At 35.5% G+C, this 22,319-nt stretch overlaps 2 protein-coding genes across 2 annotated transcripts; both read right to left on the bottom strand.

Moving 5' to 3' along the window:
* Positions 1 to 3,273: 3,273 nt before the first annotated feature.
* mrpl9 (mitochondrial ribosomal protein L9) lies at positions 3,274 to 5,695 on the bottom strand. Its single transcript, XM_067425724.1, has 7 exons — positions 5,412 to 5,695; positions 4,992 to 5,151; positions 4,796 to 4,920; positions 4,049 to 4,102; positions 3,847 to 3,948; positions 3,582 to 3,665; positions 3,274 to 3,476 (listed from the first exon to the last, which is right to left on the bottom strand). The coding sequence occupies exons 1-7, from the start codon at positions 5,517 to 5,519 to the stop codon at positions 3,363 to 3,365; spliced, it is 747 nt and encodes a 248-aa protein (XP_067281825.1). The 5' UTR covers positions 5,520 to 5,695; the 3' UTR covers positions 3,274 to 3,362.
* Positions 5,696 to 5,907: 212 nt separating this feature from the next.
* On the bottom strand, positions 5,908 to 17,041 carry lix1l (limb and CNS expressed 1 like). The gene is made up of 6 exons (XM_067425135.1): positions 16,345 to 17,041; positions 12,172 to 12,335; positions 11,829 to 11,969; positions 10,931 to 11,026; positions 10,765 to 10,842; positions 5,908 to 9,396 (listed from the first exon to the last, which is right to left on the bottom strand). Exons 1-6 carry the CDS (start codon positions 16,676 to 16,678, stop codon positions 9,142 to 9,144), a joined length of 1,068 nt encoding a protein of 355 aa, XP_067281236.1. The 5' UTR covers positions 16,679 to 17,041; the 3' UTR covers positions 5,908 to 9,141.
* Between the last annotated feature and the right edge of the window lie 5,278 nt (positions 17,042 to 22,319).

Raw genomic sequence — 22,319 nt, 5'->3', positions numbered from 1 at the left:
CACCTTCACTCTTCCCAAACCGCTGATTCGGAGCCCGAGTCTGCGCAGAGGAGCTGCGGATCAAGGCCCCGCCCACACTCCCATAAAATCATCTTGTACAATTTACTGCAGAAAAACTCAAGTCGGTGTGAAATAAACAGTTATGGAAATGTAGAAATTAAAGTTAAAGCTCCAATCTCCTCCCAAAAATGACTACTTCACTCAGAGACGTCTTTCTCGTTTTTATAGCATTAAATAACTAAAACATAATTTAATAAAAAAAAGCATCAGAGTGACAAAAAAAGAAAACTATGTAAAATAACAGAAACTGCCGTGTAAAGTGTAATTTAATTGTTTAGTTTGTCTCACGTCCCATTCGAGTACATGGAGAGGGCGGGGCTTATGAGCTATATTGGGACCAGCCAATCGAAGCGTTTTGGCTTCACTTTTCAGGACTTGTGCGGCACATTTGAATTTAGTGGTGCAGATATGTCACTTTGTAGGCCATCTCTGGTTCCCTCAATAACAATCCAGTAGGATTTTCCACAGGCTTTCGAATTATCACAAAAACAAGCTCTGTGATCAACAAGAGTATGTGATGCCTAAACGATTTGTCCATCAAGATAATTATCCCAAATGAACACAACTTGTATGAATTTTTGAAACCTAAATGCAGTCACCAAAAGTAAAATCTAAAGGTAGGCTAATAAACGAACTACACCGCGGTCCCGCGATTTCAACGTCACCATCACTATCCAACAACTCTTAATTTTTATCTCATAACATTTTCCTAGAACATTTGAGTTCGAATAGTTTATAAGAGCACAATTAAAAAGTAATTAAAAAGTAGTCCCATTTAGCCATTTGTTAGCAACTGCCTTTTTTAAGACAGTAACAGCTTAAAAAAATCACAAGTGGAGTAATACTGATGTATTTTATGTCAGAGTAAAACCTAAAAGTGTCCTGAGTTTGTGTTATTTCAGCTATTAAAACAAAATCCCATAAAAAAAAAAAAAAAAAAAAAAAAGACTTTGGGACAATGGAACTGGAAGTGCTAAAATGCTAACTCGCTTCTGCTTTTTGGCCTACAGAGTGATGTCATAACTGCACACCTCTACACATGGTTTCAGACTTTGCTGCCAAGTCAATTGAGCTACTTTTAAATTGTTGCCACGAGTTGATGGGTTGATTTCAATCTTACCACCCCCAACTGGAACGTGCAATTTCCAGCACCAGCTATTTTGGGGCAAATGTTGATTGACCATTAGGCTAGTTTTGTTGCACAGACCTGGCAACCCTGACTGTTGAAATGGGTCAGATAAGTACTAAATAAAATCAGACATTGAGAAGTTTTCTGGCATATTTTGAAGGCACACCCTGTACAGTAGAAATTTTGAAGACGATTATTAAGGTAAAAGTTGCCATCACCAGCATGTTGGAAAGATCAGAATGTCCCTTGACTGATGACAGGACAGGAAGATTGGTTGGGTGGCACATTAGGTCCCTTGATGCCAAAAGACTGTGATTAGTCTGCACCTGCACAGCCTGCTTTTGCAGCCCTGTCTGGGCAGATGACCAATTTTCAAAAGATGCTTCCCACAGAATACTTTTCACAAAACACATAATGAAAAGATGACCTAGTGAAAATGGCAGTGATTTTTCAGTACTCCATTTATAATATAGTAGAGGTGGAACAGGACGTTTACAACTGAAAACTCTCAAGTCTGTATGTTCACGTTCACAAAGGAATATCTCTGGAACTTTATTTTAAATTCACAGAGTGAGGAAGAGGATCTTCTGGAGGCAAAACTATCATGCTCCTCAAACATGCAACCTAATAACCAGTGTTATTTTAGTTAAATTATTAGCTTGTATTTTTACATTTCATGTTTTGTTTTATTATTCAATCATTTGGTTATTTAAGTTAAAACATGTTTTTTTTTTTTTTTTTTTTTAAAGTTAATAATGTTAGTGCTCCAAATTAAGTAGTTTATTGCCATGGAAACATTTCAAATTTTCATATAGTTTTAAGTTTTTCAACTAATATTTAATAGTTCTCCGGGGAAAAAATGGTGTTTGGGGGGTAAAATGTGTGTTATTTTGGCAAGGTTGCCAGCTAAAATTTGCACTCATGGGTCTATATATATCACATAATTGTCGCTTCAACCCGGGAACATAGAAAACAATCCGCGGAAAAAAAAACATGGACTTGGCAATACAGTGCAGTTGAGCTCTGTTGACATTTGACAACTAACGTGATGCGTTGCTTCGTTGCTCTGATTGGCTGTAAGTCTAGACAATTGATGTCTTTTCTGGTTCGGTTGAAACACGCCCCATTATCACAGCCCAATGGAGCAGTTTCAGACTCATATTCTGACTAGAATTGAGTATGACCTTGAATATGTCAGGCTAAGTGAAAGAAGCTCTTTTTGGGCAATTTTGGACAATTTCATGCTCCCAACTTTGTGGGAACAGTTTGGGGATGGCCTCTTCCTGTTTCAACATGACTCTTCACCAGTGCACAAAGCCAAGTCCACCAAGTCCATGAATACATGGATGAGTGAGTTTGGTGTGGAGGAACTTGACTGGCCTGCACAGAGTCCTGACCTCAACCTGATAGAACACCTTTGGGATGAATTAGAGCGGAGACTGTGTGACAGGCCTTCTCGTCCAACATCGGTGCCTGACCTCACAAATGCGCTTCTAGAAGAACTGTCCTAAAACTCCTAAACACACTCCAAACCTTGTGGAAGGCCTTCCCAGAAGAGTTGACATTTACATTTATGCATTTAGCAGACGCTTTTATCCAAAGCGACTTACAACTCAGGAGTACAGGAAGCGATCCGTCAAGAAGAGGCAACGAAACACAAAAAGTGCCCTAAATACCAAGATTTGTACACTGCTCAGAGTAGCAAAGACCAGAAAAGGAAAGAAGAAAGGAGAAATAGAGGGGGAATTTTTTTTTTTTTTTTGAAGCTGTTATAGCTGCAAAGCGTGGGCCAACTCCATATAAAACCCTACACATTCAGAATGGGATTTCATTAAAAGTTTGTGTGCATGTAAAGGCAGGCGTGCCAAAACTTTTGGCAATATAGTGCATGTTAATGTTACCGTTATCGGTCCGATAAGAACATTTGGTCGGATATATTTTTTGTTAATCTGATAAATAATTCTTGTGATTATTTCCTTCATCTGAGACACTTCAGATGCTCACCGTTTACTGAACATATTCATATGAATGTTCATTTATTCATAAGACAGATGTAAGCTAGAAAATGAAGACTGTACAGGACGAAATAAACAATCATTTTATTTGTACAAATTCCTTGTGTATATTCTCCAAGTAGTTTTTCTCCAACACACTGAATTTAGAAAATAAAACACTATTCAGAATCCGACTGTTCCTGCTTTTGTTGTTTCTTCATCAGCATCAGCTGGCTGGGCTCCACATACGGCACCACAGACATGGGCACCCTGACCGTGTCCACTCCATTCACCTAAGACATCAAATACTGTTCAGATGGCAAGGTCTGCCAGCAACGATTGAATCCCAAAAGAGGACATGTGTAAAATGATCATTAAACTGTACTGTTTGCACTTACCGTGACATCACACCAGTATTCTCCTTGCCCTGTGATTGGTTCTTCTGGAAGTGTCAAGGCATGAGTCGGCACAAACACACCGAGCTGTGGACAGCAATACAGTAAATTGTACAAAACCACTGCGAACAATGTAGGTATGCATTTCTTCTGAATTCACAAATACACTTGCATTTTATGATGTTCGTTTCTGAAAATTAAGATTCTGAGTTGACAGAATTGTATAATTCCAAAAAAAAAGAAAAAACTTTCCTTTTTATTATCTTACCCGTCTAAGAAACTGTCTGCAAACGATCTCTTTTGTGAGCGAGTACTGAACTGAAGTGTGCATGGCAACTTCAAGCTGTGTTTTCTTCAGGAATTCAACAGTCTGCAAAACGAACGCAAAGACTGCTCACATTGACATATAAAACCTGCCATTTTGTTTAAGAAATAATGTTTTATAGTTTCAAACACACAAGATAACTCACAAGCTGTCCTGTGCGTGTCTGGATTCGGTCTTCTGGACGTCCCTCACGCAGTAGCTAAAAAGTAAACCAAGCAAACTGTGAACACTTCACGTTATCGAAAACCATTTCCACCATATAAGAAGAACAATGATGCTTTGGTAAATCTTCATTATGACATAAGCCAAAATGATTACATTAAAAGGTCAAAATTGACAGTCAATTATGTGATGAGTCGAAATTGACAATGATGAAATGATGACATACCACGTGTCAGAATCATGACAAGTCAAAATTACGATAAAATGACGATTCTAAGAATAAACGTTGAAATTATGATATTAAATCATAATTTCAACTTTTCATGTCCGAATTATGAGATTCAAAAATCTAAATGATGAACTATTAAGTCATAATTCACTTAGTAAGTGAATTTTCAATTTGTCAAAATGTAGTTTTTTGTAATCATTTAAAACTTGTCACAATGACTTTTAAAGACAGAATTCCTCATCTTATGTCAAACTTTTTAATGTCAATTATGACTTAAGTGATTATTTTTCTGGTATGCAATCATTTCGACTTGTTATAATTATGACGGAAATTTTACTTAATATGCCAATTATCTCATAATTATGGCTTATAATGTCAATTTTGAATACTCATTATGACATTTTGACTTTTTGTCATAATTAAGCAAAACTTTTATTTTTCTCATGTGGGTATCTATATGAAATATGTCAATGACTAATTAAAATGATTTGTGTAACTAACCCTTATTTCTTCTGTGAACATGTCTTTATTTTCCTGTGAAGGGTAGACAGCCAGGCCTTGGGGTAGCAATTTGTTGCGGCCCAATGATTTTTTCACAAAAACTGTGTCGCCTCGTCCGCCAAGCTCTGTAAAATAAATATTAAAGCAAAAATCCAAATATGAAAAAGTTATTTTTTTGTAAGGCAAGAGCACTCACTGGCCACGGTCTGAGTGAGGATGAGCTCCATTTTGTCCTGAGAATTGTGTTTTTGGTCCTCAACCATGCGGTACACCCTGTGTCGACGTGGATGTAGCTTGGCTGGCTTTCCTTCCTTTGATAGAGGAACCTTCCAACAGCGTTCAACGACAACTGTATTCTAGAAAAAGATTACATTTGAAATGGATGAGAACAAAAGTCAAAAGGTGTCCATGTATTTTCATCACAACTCCATCTTTAAAATCATTCCAGTGTCACTGCACACATATGTGCTTTCATAAACTATTGTTTATCTGTTTAACTATTGGTTATCATCAGACATAAAGAGTTTATCAAATTATGTCTATTTGCAACTAATAACAGTCAGAAATCAATACAAATCAGCCCTGTTGTCAAAGATGTTAATTTCTTTCACCTTACCTTGCATGCTGTTTGTGACAGATTCTGTATTTGACTCAAGGAAGATTTTAGATTTGAGAGATTCCAGCAGCTTTGAAGGACAAACCTTGATGATGCTACAGCCCACATGATTAATATAGACGTTGAGACTGAAAATTAATGCATCTATTTAGTTACAAATATTAAATATAGCCACCACGGCGTATATACTTTATCTAAATTCAAAAATATTTCAACACCTATGTCTCAAAATCTGTCATTGCATTCACTAAACCACATGAACGGCGCTGGCTACTGGTATGATAAAGGACCCCCAAAAGGTAGTAGTGTATTTTGCCTGACAAAAATGTCAGCAAGTTTGTTTAATACGCTGAATTTATAACTCACTTTTAAATACCAATAAAGCACAACATGTTTGTTTTCCAAATTTTTATAATATATTATTTAAAAAAGATATAGAGGTATAAACAAAGAGTTAACTCATATCACTCATTGGTTTCAAAATAAAAGTCCGCGCTCATTAAAAGTCTAATTTCTTCTACGCACTCAATGTATTTACAGAAGAACATTTGACTAAGTTATATTTTTTCTGATTTTGTAACCTTCATGGACCACAACCAGTGGAAATGTTAAGTTTTGTATATTTAGTTTTTTACAGTCACAATTGTGAGAAGTTACACTACATATACATGTATATGAAAAGGCTCTTTATTGATTTGTAAAGAATATAAATCAACAAAAAATGGCTACGCATCAAAATCGTATAAAACATGTAAAATGGCAGTTAGACTATTCATACAAAACAAATAATGAATGTACAAAATGTCTCGACATGCACTGATTCAAATTCACTACCTTAAGTATTAATTGAAAAATAATTTTGGTAAACAAGAGAGTAAAAACAGCAGGGAAAACACCCAACAAATTGTATAAAATTAAATGCAATGTATATGCATTGCACATGTATATGCAATTTACACTTCAGTAAAATATGATAGAGTCATAAGACAAATAAAAAAAAAACAACAACATAGGTTTTGAAAAAGAACATTTAAAATACACTCACAAAGAAATTATTTTCAGAAGCATATGATATGATTCAGATAATAATTACATTGAAAAAGATATTTAGATAACTGCAAATAATACTGTTAGTATGGCCCGTCTTTCACAAAATGTATCATTGTCATTTCACAAAATTCATGGTCTGAATAAATAAATAATTTGTAGTGATCGAACCTACATAATCGCCTGCACATCATGAAGGTTTTAAGAAAGGGGCTTGTGACAAAGCTGTATTTTGACAAAATCTGTGTGTGAATAGTTTATTGAAATAATATTTTTTTTAATGCCATGTTAAGAACTGTAATATAGTTTGATGATACCAGCCTATAAACTGCCAGGGCTTTAATTGTATTATTAAGACAGTTCTGCAGTTTAACTTTGATGTTTAGGACCACAAATGCACAACTTTAAAACACACGTGTTTACAATTAGCCCTTAAAAGTATAATTTTCAGAACTGAATGGCTAATAATGACAATCATTGATGTTCATTACACGCACATCCTTCATTGATCGTCTTTATGATGTGATGACTTAGTATCAAGACTTAGCAGCTAGTCCTTTAGAATTCAGTTCAAGCAGACAGCAATGATCCTGAAGCTGATCTAAAATGATCTGAAAGGCAACTGACTGGTGACATGCCGTCGTAGCCTCCGATACTGAAGCAAATGACTGAGATAAAACATTAACAAGTTTACATCATCACTTCACCCAGTAATGCATGATAATCGATTATAATACAATTAATTATGATGATGGAATAAGAAAGGGTTACATTTTAAAATATTTGATTGTATTTTAATGATTTAATAAACAGTACAGGCTATAAGGACCGTTTTGTGTCTATAAGAAGCCATATACACTGGTGGCCAAAAGTTTGGAATTAGACTTTTAATTATTTTTAAGTAAGTCTCTTATGCTCACCAAGACTGCATTTATTTGATCAAAAATACAGTAAAAACAGTAATATTATGAAAAATTAAATAAATGTTTTCTATTTGAATACATTTTAAAATGTAGCTTATTCCTGCGACGCAAAGCTGAATTTTCAGCATCATTACTCCAGTCTTAAGAGTCACATGATCCTTCAGAAATCATTCTAATATGCTGATTTGCTGCTCAAAAAACATGTAAGGAGCCCCACATATGCAGACAAATATATATTCATTGTGGGCACAAATTAACAATTTGTTCTTGTTTTAGTAAGTCAATTTGTTCCTTTGTTTTAGTTCAATTGTGGCCATTAATTATGAATAAGTTCCCACAACTTAATTTTTCCTGGATGTCATGTTCAGGGCTCCGTAGTAAACATATATATACATATATATACATATATATATTATATATGCTTAATATTTTTGTGAAAACTACCATTTAAAAATATGGGGTATGACAGAAAAAAAAAAAAAAACTTTTATTGAATGCAATAAATTGATTCAAGTGACATTAAAGACATGCGTTGCAAAAAAATATTTGTATATTTGTATTATTTAAAAAAGTCCCACTTTTCTTTTTGTTTCCACAAAAATATTAATCAGCAAAAAAAAAAAAAAAAATCACCATTGATAATAAGAACCATCATTAATAACAGAGCACCAACAATGACTGACAGTAACCGAGCAGCATAAGAGACTTATTTCCAAATCATTCCAAATCTTAATTATTCCAAACGTTTGACCGCCAGTATGGTTTTTATTTCCTGTTGTTCCCAATGAAGCACCTCACTGCAAAGCATTGCTCATCGAAACGCAAATCCCATCTGCACTTGTATGTATATGGTAAAAAATGTTCACAACAGCTTTGAGAAAGGAGGTAGATATAAAACGTTGCCTTGAAATGAGCATGATTGCTCTACAATCACAAAGGTAACGGAAGGCAATCTAATGAGGGCACAGCTTCAGCTTTCCTTTCAATAGGCTGAAGGAAACAGCCTTGGTGTGTTTCCTGGGCTGGGATTTCGGTGCTATGACAGTGTGAGAAAATCTGACCTTTGTGTTGTGAAATATAGTCCGGTTGCTTCTTTAGCAAACACTTATGGCTCTCGTGGAAAAGTTTAGTTAACTGAAAAGTACTGTATATAAAAGCGTGTTTACATGAACATACTTCAGATTAACATTACAAAGAAAAGGTTTGTATATTCACCAAAAGCACATATATGTAGCAAATAAACGAGCAAGCCTATTTTGTGAATATAAATGCAGAATATTGGAAATTGCTGTATCGCTGTGTCCATGTAACAAAACTAATGGGCAGTGCTTTGGCGAGACAGCTAAAAATAAAAGAAGCAGTGCCCATGCGTAACAGGATTCATGAGAAACACAATGCAAAGATTTTTAAAAAAGGCCTCAAAACTGATTTTCCCGACTCAGACACAGAAGGTCCATTCGCCAGTGCAGTCAGTCAGTAACACTGGAGGATAATACTGGTATAGTAAGAAAAGCAATATAGCACTTGATTTAGTTTCAAGTTTAAAATGACTTGAAACTGATTCAATATATAAAAAAACCCGACAAACATATAATTCATTGTAGTTTTTGTCTGTGGAATTATTCAAAATGCTGATTTTTTGACTCCTTCTCACATACAAACACGCACACACACACACACACAAGTTAAAAAAGACTGTTTGAGTTTTGGAGTGCTATCTGGAACAATCATATGCCACGTCTGACACGTCTTCATATTCTTCAGCATGTGCAGGGCAGAGTTGTAGTGTTTGACCCACCTAGCTGCCCCACTGCCATTAGCAGAATGTCTTTCTTTTCTTTATAAAAGCGCAGCTCCCGTCCCGCCAGACGCGCCTCTTCCAGCTCGCGCTCGGTGGCGGCCATCTCTCGGTTGATGGTTCCAGATAAAGTGTGTTCTCGGCTGACCCAGTCGGCAGCCATTTGTGTACGCATGTCATCGTCTAGCGCTCGGTGCGAGTAATGAGCAAGCACTTCCTGTTTACAAAAGAGGCTAATTGTTATACATACTGTAGGCAGGTCAGTGAAACATATCAATGCGTCAAATAAATATTTACAAGGGACTAATAACAAATAGAAAACTAAAAATCTATATAAATAAATAAATAAATAGTGATTTTAGTCAGTTTCTTTGTGTACATTTTGCCAGTATTACCAACGAGATACTATGATAGCTTTTTTTAGTATTATTCAGATACTATGATTTTATTCATATTTAGAATTGTTTTTTATTTTATTTATTAAATGTCCTTTTTTATAAACATGTTTGGCAGTGTTGTTGAGATACTATTCTAGAATTTATTACTTTTTATTTGTTTTTATTTTTATATTATTCCATATTTTAGTGTTATTTTAGTATCATTCAGATACTATGATAGTTTTTTTATTAATATTTTGAATAGTTTTTTTGTTTTGAGATTATAAATATTTTGCCAGTGTTATCACTGAGATACTATGATGGTTTTTATTGCAATTTTCTTTATTTGTTATTATCTTTACTAAACTTTTTTTTCATTAACATTTTATATTTTCATAAAAATTATTAAAAATGTTATTTTAGTATATTGACATACTATCATACTTCTAATTAATATCTTTAATTATAAATAATTATAAAGTAATATTTTTAATGGTGTCTATATAGTTTTTATTAATTTTTATTTTATTTTAACTTATTTTAGTATTTATTATATGTTAAACTAAATGAAAATGAGAAATGTTGCAACTAGCTTGAATAGAAAAAAAGTTTAGGTTTTTGTATATTTTATATATAAAAGGAAAATTGCTTTTTTATGTTTTTAATAGGTCTTTCAAATGATTAATTGGGAATTTTTGCATCCAAAATAAAAGTTTGTGTTTACATAATATGTGCGTGTACTGTGTATAATTATTACGTATACATAAATACACGCCTACATGTATATATTCAAGAAATATTTGCATGTATATACCATATACATTTATAGACTTAAATATTTTATATATATTTTAAAAAATCTTAAATATATACATGCTATAATTTAGTTATAACAACACACATTTTGCAACATCTCTCTGATCCTAAATCTGTCAGGAACAGTATAAGGTTTGGAGGACTTTCCCACATTTTTATTTCTTTTCTAGTATTTGGAATAATAGCTATGCAATTTCTTTCTTTCGTTGGTGACGTAAATTTGGGCGATCATGTTAGAATAATTTTACATTGTATTTTTGGAGTAGGTTTTGAGATCTAAAAAAGTTACAGCGTGTTCTCGTACTGCACTAAACTTTTTATCTCAAAAGATAAAGGACATGATTCCTCACATGACATTTTTTTGCGACTGAAAATGGAACATTTGACTTCACCTGACGGGAGCACTGCCTTTCTCTCATGGCTTTGAGACTACCATTCCAATGCAGAAGCTGAAAAACTGTCATCAGTTCCTAAAAAAATGTTAAGTATGTGAATCTTTAAGTCACATGAACATATAACTCGCATCTTTCCATGCAGTCCGATCATGATCTCCCTTACCTGGAACTCCAGCATGGACTTCCCCTTATTAGACTCTAACATGAAGCGAAAAGCACCGATGCCTGTACTAGGGTTATCAGCTTCTTCTCTGTTTCCCTGCATTAAATAAAGAGGAGTAAAGTTAAACAATGTCAAAAAATACACTACTGATTTTTAAATATATTTATACTTATATTCAGCAAAGATGCATTAAACAAATCAAGTGACAGTAGTCAATTATAATATTTCAAAATATTTTCAAAACAAAAATGCTGTTCTTTTAAACTCCCTATTTATGTAAAAATGTGGACAAAATGTACGGTTTACACAAAAATATTAAGCAGCACAACTGTTTTTAACATTGATAATAATAAGAAATGTTTCTTGAGCAGACAATCAGCATATTAGAATGATTTCTGAAGGATCATGTGACACTGAAAACTAGAGTAATGATGCTGAAAATTCAGCTTTTCCATCACAGAAATAAATTGCATGTTAAATCTATTAAAATAGAAGTGTTATTAAATTGCAATAATATTTCACAATATCAAATAAATGCAGCCATTAAAAACTTCTTTGGTTCACATGAAATAAAAATTCTGTCAGTTCTCATTATTGACAAGAATGCTATTTTGAGATTTTTTGTGTGAATGATTTGTTCACTAAACAGTCTAGATTTTTAAGCCTAATTCTTATTAACTAAAAACCTCAACATTTCTTTGACTACAGCCCATGAATCACATGATCTACTTTTATTCAGCTTAAAAGCTCCAGTGCATTCATTGTAACTGCGTGAGAAAAAGCAATCAGTGTGTTCCACAGAAGAATTGTTTTGAAGTGTTGATGGTGAGAATATTATGCTGGAATTTGAATTCTTTGGATGAACTTTAACCGAATAAAGATAACTGTGAGCACTCACGTTAAAAGAGGCTAGAGCCTCGCACACACTCTTCTCTATAAACTCATCTGTGATGCGTCGAGATGGGTGCTCATTGAAAACAGAATTCATTAGGGCAATTTTGGCCGCGCTCCGTCTTGCTTCAGCTTTGGTCGGGCAGAACTGAGAAGATCAAAGATGCTATTTAACCACACTGTAATCGAATCCTGAAGATGCTCGCAGAATTTATTTCCAAGAGATCCTCAAGAGAAAACATTAGACAGAAAATATGCAGATACAGATGGCAACCAAAACACAATTATTTATTTTCGGAAGATCTGAGGTTCTTGGAAAATGCAAAGGGAATGTAGCATGAGGTTCTTGCCTGAAAACTCCCGAAGCAACTGCCCCCGGGGAGACTGACGTAGCAGACGTATGGAGGGTTATTGGATGGGACCATCTCATAGACTACAAGAGCGCCGTTCCTCAGGTCAGCACCCCGTGACTGCTTCATCTGCCAGAACTCCTGTAAGGCCTCCACGACATTCACTGTGGGATTCAGAAACATCATATCAGAATATACAGCACCATTCAATTATACTTTAAGACTCATGTCTATTTTAAGACTTACGGTTCAAATTCAATACGGTTCAAAACGTGAATAACATTTCACATTCACATATTGAAGTATATAAGTAACATCCAAATCATTGAATTCATGCGTTCCAATCATTTCCATGGCCACGGGTGTATAAAATTAAGCTCCTAGACATGCAGATGCTTCTACAAACATTTGTAAAAATATGGGTTGCTCTCAGGAGTTTAGTGAATTCAAGTGTGGTACCCTGATAGGTTGCCACACAGTGCGCAGAAGTTGCCAACTTTTTGCAGAGCAGCTACAGACCTCCAGACTTTGTGTGGCCTTCAGATTATCTGAAGAACTCTAGAGAGATTCATGGAATTGATTTCCATGGCCGAACAGCTGCATCCAAGCCTTACATCACCAAATGCAATGCAGAGTGCCAGATGCAGTGGTGTAAAGCACGCTGCCACTGTACTCTAGAGTAGTGAAGACGTGTCCTCTGGAGTGACCAATCACGCTTCTCTGTCTGGCAATCTGATGGATGAGTCTGGTTTTGGCAGTTGCCAGGAGAACCATACTTGCCTGACTACATCATGTCACGTGTAAAGTTTGGTGGAAGGGGGATTATGGCATGGGGTTGTTTTTCTAGGGGGTTGGGTTTAGCCCCTTAGTTCCAGTGAAAGGAACTCTTAATACCCAGACATTTTGGACAATTTCATGCTCTCAACATTGTGGGAACAGTTTGGAGATGGCCCATTCCTGTTCCAACATGACTGCACACCAGTGCACAAAGTACTTTTTTCTTTTGAAAAGGAATATCTGAAAATCAATTAATGTTTAAACTAGAAATGTATCTTGTGTTTTTCTATCAATACAATTGCATAGAACATACCAGTCTGAGTGCAGTTATTTGGCGGACCTCTGTGAATACAGTCAACTGTATTCAAATACAACAAATACAGTATAACTCTGATCTCTGTGCTTGCGTTGACTGTATTCACATTGGCGATTTGCGTACATTCCCAAAATATATATAAGCGTGTAGTATTTACATGTTCTGAATATGAAGTTGGTTAAAAAGTTGGTATTGATCCATCATTGAGAAAGAACTTTTGTGCAAATCCTGTGTTTTTCTGAACCTCATTTTCAAAGCAGCCAGTGTACATTCATTGATTCACACAAAGCATTCAGTAAATGTGATAGAAGGGCCAAAATAACATTCTAGGTTGTTCCCTTATTGGTCCTGCAAACAGTACGGGAATGTAGTGTAGAGACCACTGCACTGAACCAGATATGTTGCACTGCAGTCCCAAATGAAACGTACCCATCTGACTAGGGAACCGCATGGGATTTTTCTGTTAATGTCCTCTTTGTAAAGTTGCTGTGTGTAGAATAACCAATATGGACCATCCCCCTAAAGTCATATAAGGAAAGTTATTATTTGGCTAATAGAGGACCATGTGGGAAAGTTCTGTTATTGTATCAAATGTCCTCTTAGTAACATTGCTATGTGACCACAGAATAACCAATATGGGACGCCCCCCAAAGTCATATCAGGAACGGTACTATATTACCAACAGAGGACCATGTGGGAACGTTCTGTTAACGTCCCAAATATCCTCTTTGTAACATTGCTGTGTGACCATAGAATAACCAATATGGAACATCCCCGTAAAGTCATATAAGAAACGTTATTACATTTACATTTATGCATTTGGCAGAGGCTTTTATCCAAAGCGACTTACATTGTATTCAAGGTACACATTTTACATTTTTGTCAAGTCTTGCTTTCCCTGGGAATCGAACCCATGACCTTGGCGTTGCTAGCGCCATGCTCTACTCATTGAGCTACAGGAAAGACATGTTATTACATGACCAATAAGGAACCTTGAGCTGCAGCATTTTCATAACCAAAAGAGGACATTTTAGGAACGTCCCAAATGTTCTATAAAGGTTCTGTACTTTCGTCATCTTTAGAGAACATTGACCGAGGTCGCAAGAACGTCCCCTTCAACGTGGGTGGGTATAGCCTTAGACGGCAATGTGCCCAGTACATTATGGGTGTTGAGTTTTAAAGGGCTGGTTCACCCAAAAATTCTGACATGAATTACCGGAGGGGGTAATTCCGGTATCAGTTTTGGAAGAAGATGAAGGGGAGCACCTTGTGCCCAACCCAAGGACAGAATATACAAATCTGTAGTTTTCACAAAAGCCCTGGAGCTGTCTAAAGTCAGCCGAATGAGAAGTCCCCCTGATGACTTTAGCTGACCAATAAACAGGAATATCTCTGTCCAGTTAAGACAAAGAACGAGTAAATGTAGTTCATTTTCATATACTACTGACATTCAAAACTTGCGCTTTAAGTTTGTTTAGAGGGCAAAATAAATCAAGCTAAATATCTACAATGGCTCTTTTGCAAAACAGTTCATAAATCTTTCGCTATGACTGTCTCAGCAGCACAAAATGAAAAGCACATGCTCATTTCATGCCTGATATAAAGGAAGCTTGTTGTTGTGGAATTGCTTAGATACTAGTATCTAACAGAAAATAAGGGTGGTGTATTTGGACGAGAGTAATGTGAAGATCATCACAATTATATAAAGGTCTTTCATCAGCAAATGAAAGATGAGCTTGTTTACATTCAGATGTTCTGAGGTGTCTCTGAGGTAGATTAAAACACTTAACCTGCCTCTGAAGTACACAGGCAACAGAATTTATCCGACAATAATCCCTTCGATGTATTTAGGTCAGCATGTCAGGGGACTCAATCTGCTTAGAGTGATCTAATCGAATGTTCAAACACACCTACAGTGCTATAGTCCAGTTAGTGAGGTGAACCCCATGAATGACATATTTGGGTTATTTTTATTTCAGATAATATTTCTAGGTAATATATACAAATACACTTTTTTTTTTCTTTTTCTTTTGCAGTGACATTATTTCCATAATTAAGCATACCACCATCCCCTGACCTTGTTATTGTTATTGATCATTCTCAACTTAATTTAACTCAATGTAATATTTCTAGATATTATAAAAATATATATTTCATATTATGCCATTTTTTAACATTACAACAATGATTATAAGGAGGTATGTGCTTAACCATCATGAAATTACTGACATAATGAAAAATATTCTAAATATAGGGTATTTCCAGCTATATATATATATATATATATATATATATATATATATATATATATATATATATATATATATATATATATATATATATATATATATATATATATATTTTTTTTTTTTTTTAGAGTGAAATGAGATTAAAACTCATATTGCAGAGACACGGACAGAAGTTGAGGCACATTTTCTGAATTTGTTTACTTGAAATAGCTTGCATTTATTTATTTATTTTTTCAAGATCTAGCCTATTAAATAATTCAAAAATACATTCAAAATGCAATCCTTACAGAGAATTTGAATCATCATAGAACTCTCTTGATGACCATGTTTTAATTTATGAATTAAAGTCATTTTTTATGGCTTAAAGTGGGTGGTGTAAATAAATTATAGCCTATATTAATATTTGAAAAACGCAAGTCTGCCAAATTAGTCAGTGCAACCAACATCCAGAAAGGCAATTGTTGTGAAAATGACAAAACAGATGTGAAAATGACAACCCCCCTTGTGTTCATATAGCCTCCGTTCTTAAATATGGTAGGCTACATTTGTGCTTTTTATGAAATATACTCTCACGTGTGTTCAAGTCGCATGTGAAATTTTTATATGACGGTTACACCACTTTTTATATTTTTTACACTCATTAAAACCTTTAAAGCAAAAAAAATACAAAATGGTATACCGGAAAACTTAAATAGAAGAACCAAATTGAAAACAAAATTACCTTTCTAAGCACGTTACATTTAGAACTATATTTGTAAAAGCTGTGCCATTATTTATCATTTACACTTATGCTTTCATCGTGCAAAACATCTCCATGTTGACCCCACATACCCCTGCCGTATCCTTGAGTGTGTTTGGCAAAGCTCCTGACCACCGCGTCCACCGCCTCCCTCAGAACCGCCGGGTTGGTGGGATTGGACAGACCCAGACCTGCCGCCATGTCCACCGAACCAAACCCGCTCCCCATGATACCGGACCCGAGGCTGTGGAGCTGAAGGGGCGGCAGTGGTGGCGGCGGCCCCGGGGAAGCAGACACCGACATATGGGAACCCTGTGCCGAGGAAAGAGTCCCGGTTACACCGGGCCGCAGGGACCGAAGAGTCCCGGTTGCGCTCGCTCCGTATCCGATACCGGGCTGCAAGCGCTGATGGCGAAGAGACTCCATTGTCTCGAAAAGTGATGCAAAAGAAACCAAGACAAAGGGAACGACAACTACAAACGATTACAAAGCCGATTAAAAATGCATATGACAGTCATAAAAAGTGTCCCTCGGAGGTATGCGCTTTGTTAGGCTGATTGGGCAAAATATTATTTAGTGTTTGGGGCGTAAAACTGCCATAGGGAGGAAAAAGGAGCAGCATATGCTTGTGTTTGACCAATGGATGGATTCACGCTGTGTGACGTGGCACGTCCGGCCAAACCTTCCTAAATGCACAAATCTCTGTAACCAAATCAATGTAAGCTAAACAACGCAATTTTGAAATATTTCTTATACATATTAATGTATTTGTGTAAATAGAGTAATATTTAAAAACTTGAATTAAAAAATACAACAGAATAAAAGTGCAACTTCTAAACATGGTTGACATAATTAGTTTAAGATGGTGTGCTTACATGCTAGTAGATGAAGTAAACCATTTTGTAAAAGTATTCTTCTTCAGACAAGACATCACAGGTGAGTAGGGTAAAACAAATGTATAGCCTATATGTTAGCCAGTATATCAGGTAATACTTTCACATTAGACACTTTTTTGTTTTAATTTTTTTGGTAAAATGTAAGCTATATAGTTTAATAGCAAATGTAAATTTGATTATCTGATTATATTTTGCAGACTTCCAATCTATCCAATCTAGAAATTTGAAGAAAAATGGCTTGAAATGTCATTGTTTTAAAGATTTGTTTTTAATTTTTTTTATGCTGGACAGTGAGTTTAAGTTTCTTGTCCAGAAAAGAAATCTGAATATTGAATAAGGCCAACTGTTCCATTTGGTTGACATAGTTATAGAGGAAATTTTGTGTGTGTATGTATGTATATATATATATATATATATATATATATATATATATATATATATATATATATATATATATATATATATATATATATATAATACTGCCAACAGCCAAATATAATAAATACATTTTCACAGTTTTGAGAAAACAGCCTTTGTATTGCAATTGAAATCTACAAATTTTAATTAGGACGTTTTCTTTCCGTAAGACTGAAAGAAGACTTGTAATAGAAAAAAATGCCCAGTGTAAAACAATGCAACAATAGCAATAAATCACATATTAGACATTCAGCAGTGTTGAGTCTGTTTCAGTAACAAAAAATACCATGAAGATACTATAGTTTTTGTATGCTGGTTTATTCATATTTCATGGTAGTTTCATTGTATATTTTTTAATAGTATTTTAAAGTATACCATGTAAATAAGAGTGGCCTATGCACTTTTCAATTAATTCCTGATTGTCATTGGCTGGCATCATGTGAATCAGAATGCTCTTATTGTTTAATTTGAGTATATTATACATGTTTATACATGTAGATATTTTCATGCAAACACACCCCCAAAAATCTTGGCTTAACTCTGGAAGCTTTTTCTTACAATAGCAGTCTTTGTACTTGATGTCAATTTGCACTCACCACATGTTTATGTGATCGATTAAAAACGAGTCAGTTGATTCCTTCTGCACTCTTTTATGTTCCTCTGTTTATGCCTGTGAGTGCGTTACCATTTTTCACTTTAATTCCCCTTGGAGCAGTACTGATGATAATTAGAGTTGAGCTAAAGTCTCATGGGTGATCATATGTCTATCATGTCCTTCTGCATGGTTTAAAACAAGCTGGTCTTTGCTGTCAAAGGAGTACGATTGAAATATAAAACTGGCAAGAACTCTGGAAAGTTCACTGAAAGTATGTACAAAAATGGCACAACACACTTGCAATGTCTGAGCTGCCGTGATTACTCATCGCTCTGTGGTTCCTCAATGATCCAGTTGCAGGCATTGAACAAGTTCCCTCTATAATGGCAGTAGAACATTCTGCAAGGCCTTATGGTCACCATATGTTAAAAGGGGCACTGCTGTTTGAAGAGGCATGATTGAATGTTGCTGATGTAAATATAAGACCCAGACACAATGCAATAGAATGCAAAATGCTCAGTACAATATAAAATGCTTTTGACAATAGGCTATACAGTGGCCCAAAATGCCTATTTTGGACACTTAAAAAGCTTACAAATTTAATTACATCAACAAATATCAACCATTTGACATCTGTTCTGCAAACAAACCTTTTGCTCAAATTATTTCAAATCTAATTTTGCAATTCATTTTAGCCAAACAGTCCATAGGAATTTTTGAATGTAGCCTATAAAGTAGCCTACGTTCACAAAGGTGCTCCCTAGCATAAATACAAAAAACTATGGACAAAAGTTTTTGGTTTGCTTCAGTAAGTAAATTTGAAAGACATTCCTAAGTGCACAGAAACGTGCAATAGTCAACAACAAAATACCTCAAATGTACGCCACAGTATTGATGATTTGGCTCTCTGGAATAATTGATTCTAATTGGTGAATAGTGCCATCCAGCGGTTAGATATTTATAATGTTTTCCATTGTCAAAGGTCAATGCTGTATCAGTCCGCTCATTCGGACGACTGAAACCGGCGCTACTTTCTGTCTTTCGTAAAGTGTGGCCACTTTTGAAACTGATTTATGAAGCTTCTAAACATTTACAAATCTTTTGTTTCGAATGAGTGGTTCGAAATGCGTTTCAAGCTCGCCAAGTCACGTTATACTTTTTCGAATCTTGGTTTCAAATCATTTAAAAATGTGATGGTTCACTGCTAAATGCCATTGACAATTGACAGTCCCTATACTTATGCAAATAGGTCAATAGAGTAGCCTAACACAAAAAGGTTTGTAAACTGACATTGTTCAATAATAATAATAATAATAATAATAATAATAATAATAATAATAATAATAATAATAATATAAAAAAGTGAATTGCATAATGTCCTCTAATAGCTCTAGTTTGCCAATTCCTGCCTATAATAGACCAAAACAATCACTAGGCTACACATTAATTTACACAATTTACAGAACCTTTATACTGAGTTGTATTTTATTATTAAGTAGATTACATTAGACTTTCATGAAAACATTTGCTCTTGGTTTGTGAAGGTGTTAATTTTGGCTGAGTTTTCAAGGTTTCATAGCCTGCTGATCACTTAGCCTGACAAGCCAGACCCACATCAAGATGTTTGGTCTAGAAACTCACCATAGACAGGGCTCAATCCGAGGGGCGGATAAACGGCTGTCTTTCAAACTCCCTCTGCACGCGATATGATAGCACTTCAGCAAAGCAGAGCAACGTGAAGAGGAGCTCGTTGATAAATTAAACTTTCGCTGTATCCGGTCAGCAAAACTCAGAACACATCTTCCCTTTTTAAGAATGACTTCAGTGCCGCTCTTTGTTCTTTTCTCAGAGAAAAGCTTAACTCCAAGTCTTACAGAGTCGCGGCCAAAGCCGATCCGTTCGCCAGCTTCTGTGTTTACTAGTAGCACACAAGGGCAACTCTGCCATCATTATGTTAAGCCCTGCCCACTGACTCTATACACAATGGGATTGGCCTGACCAGAGTTTGGTTTTTACAGCTCAGAAGTGTATTGAGAGTGGCTAGATGACACTCGCGGCAGATTAGATTGCCGCGTGCGTCTAGATTTCTAGGCTAGTGATGGCTAACAGACAGCAGACAAACAGCAATCCACCTGGCCACACTCTTAATTACGCACAACTTTAAGGCGTAATATATTATAATATACTGGATGAGTTATAAAAAAAAATCACCCCTTCATAGTTGTCATGAAGGACAAAATTAGCTAGGCCGTATAGACCAAAACCATGTTTTGTAGCAGGCTGTAAAAAAAAATTTCTGGTGTAAAGTTAGGCATTTTTAGCCTAGAAATCTAGACGCACCCTAGCAGCAGCAAATCTAATCTGCCCGTGAGTGTCGTCTAGCAACTCTCAATACCCTTCTGAGCTGTAAAAGCCATACTCTGATCAGGCCTATCACATCGTGTATGCAGTTGGTGGGCGGGGCTTAATATAATGACAGCCGAGTTGTGCAGCTGCGCTTGCGTGCTACTAGAACATAGAAGCTGGCGAACGGCGGTCTTTCGAATCGGCTTTGGCTGCGACTCTGGAAGACTTGGAGTTAAGCTTTTCTCTGAGAAAAAAAACAAAGAACGGCACTGAAGTCATTCTTAAGAAAGGAAGATGCGTTCTGAGTTTTGCCAAACGGATACGCCGAAAGTTTAATCTGTCACCTCCCCTTCACCTTTGTTCCTCTGGTTGGTTGAAGCGCTATCCAATTGCGTGCATGCCGTGCAGAGGGAGTTTGAAAGACAACCGTCTATCCCGCCCCTCGAATTGAGCCCTGTCAATGGTGAGTTTCCAGACCAAACATCTTAAAATGGGTCTGGCTTGTCAGGCTAGGGCATTTTAACATGGGGGCGAGACAGATTTGACTCCCTTTTGGAGCCTGTCTCTAGTGGGTAGTTGATGAAATGCAATTTAAGTCACTTCTGTGTTGGCTTGAAAAGAGACCACGGTACTCTGCTTGGTCAAAATAAACTTCCAGATGGAATTCCCCTGAGAGGAAGTGCTTAGGGAAGTTTGTGAGGATGTGTCTAAAAGTGGAGTTCATTCAAAGACTTTCGAAAAAGACAGTGCACTTTATATGAATGGGAGAAAGTTCAACATGGCGGAATTAGTCCCACTTTTCTAAAAGAGCCACTCGACAATTGGTAAAGTCATTACGTCACCATACAGCAGTTAGAAGTCCCGGCTGCTTATTACATATGTATTGGCTTCGGTCCAGTCTAAAAAAAATAATAATTGTAAGCTTGGTGGACAGCTGGAGAATTTGATGTTTCCCCATTCAAAAAGAGAGGAGCTGCACTTGCATGACTGAAATAGAAGCCCGAGAGGTGTTAGAAAAGATGGCCGCTGAGTGAAATTACTTGCCTAAGGGTCTTTGGTTAAAAAATGTAGTGTGGAACTTGATTTTGTTTATCGGATAATGATGGGATATTACTGCAAAAAGGAGGGAAAGTTATTTTTGATTAAAGATTACAAGTGTGCATGTATTAAAAAAAAAAAAATCAAAATGTATCACGTTTTAATCAATCTAACAACTGAATAAGTGTTAATTTATTTTAAGCAAAACTATATTGTGTATATTGTTACAAAATATACTATTTTAAAAATGCTGTTCTTTTAAAAAAATGTATTCATCATAGAATCCTGAAAAAAAAGTATTAAAAAAAATATTAAGCAGCACAACACTAATAATGATTCAGCATATGATTTCTAAAGGATCATGTGACACTGAAGACTGCAGTAATGGCTGATGAAAATTCAGCTTTGCATCACATAAATAAATACATATTTTAAAGTATATTAAAATAGAAAACCATTATTTTAAATTGTAATAATATTTCACAATTTGTTTTGTGTGTAAAATAAAAGCAGACTTGATGAGCATGAGAGACTTCTTTCAAAAACATTAAAATAGTAATGTTTCCAGACTTTAAAAACAATGTTTTGTTGTAAATTGAATTATGTTGTTTGTTCTTTTATAATAACAAAATTTCTTAATAAAGATGCCACCATGTAGTTTCCTAGCTGTAGCATCGCTACAGTCTATTTGCTTTAGCTCGGTAGCGATGTGTTAATTACAAAAGAGCATGTTGCAACACAAGAGCAATGTTTATTTAGTCCAGTCCAGCAGACA

This window comes from Pseudorasbora parva, chromosome 19 (assembly GCF_024679245.1).
Source record: "Pseudorasbora parva isolate DD20220531a chromosome 19, ASM2467924v1, whole genome shotgun sequence".
NCBI classification, from domain to species: domain Eukaryota; kingdom Metazoa; phylum Chordata; class Actinopteri; order Cypriniformes; family Gobionidae; genus Pseudorasbora; species Pseudorasbora parva.
Note: the sequence above shows the minus strand (reverse complement) of the source record. Positions and strands in the feature narration are given on the sequence as shown.

Excerpts from the sequence above, each read along its gene's own strand:
- mrpl9 (XM_067425724.1), bottom strand. The coding sequence starts at position 5,519 with ATGTGGGCTGTAGCATCATCAAGGTTTGTCCTTCAAAGCTGCTGGAAT. Across the intron at positions 4,921-4,991 it reads CCTCACTCAGACCGTGGCCA|AGCTTGGCGGACGAGGCGAC; the intron begins GTGAGTGCTCTT and ends TTTATTTTACAG. Across the intron at positions 3,949-4,048 it reads AGACACGCACAGGACAGCTT|ACTGTTGAATTCCTGAAGAA; the intron begins GTGAGTTATCTT and ends TTCGTTTTGCAG.
- lix1l (XM_067425135.1), bottom strand. The coding sequence starts at position 16,678 with ATGGAGTCTCTTCGCCATCAGCGCTTGCAGCCCGGTATCGGATACGGA. Across the intron at positions 11,970-12,171 it reads GTTGCTTCGGGAGTTTTCAG|TTCTGCCCGACCAAAGCTGA; the intron begins GCAAGAACCTCA and ends TGATCTTCTCAG. Across the intron at positions 9,397-10,764 it reads AAAGGCAGTGCTCCCGTCAG|GAAGTGCTTGCTCATTACTC; the intron begins GTGAAGTCAAAT and ends TTTTGTAAACAG.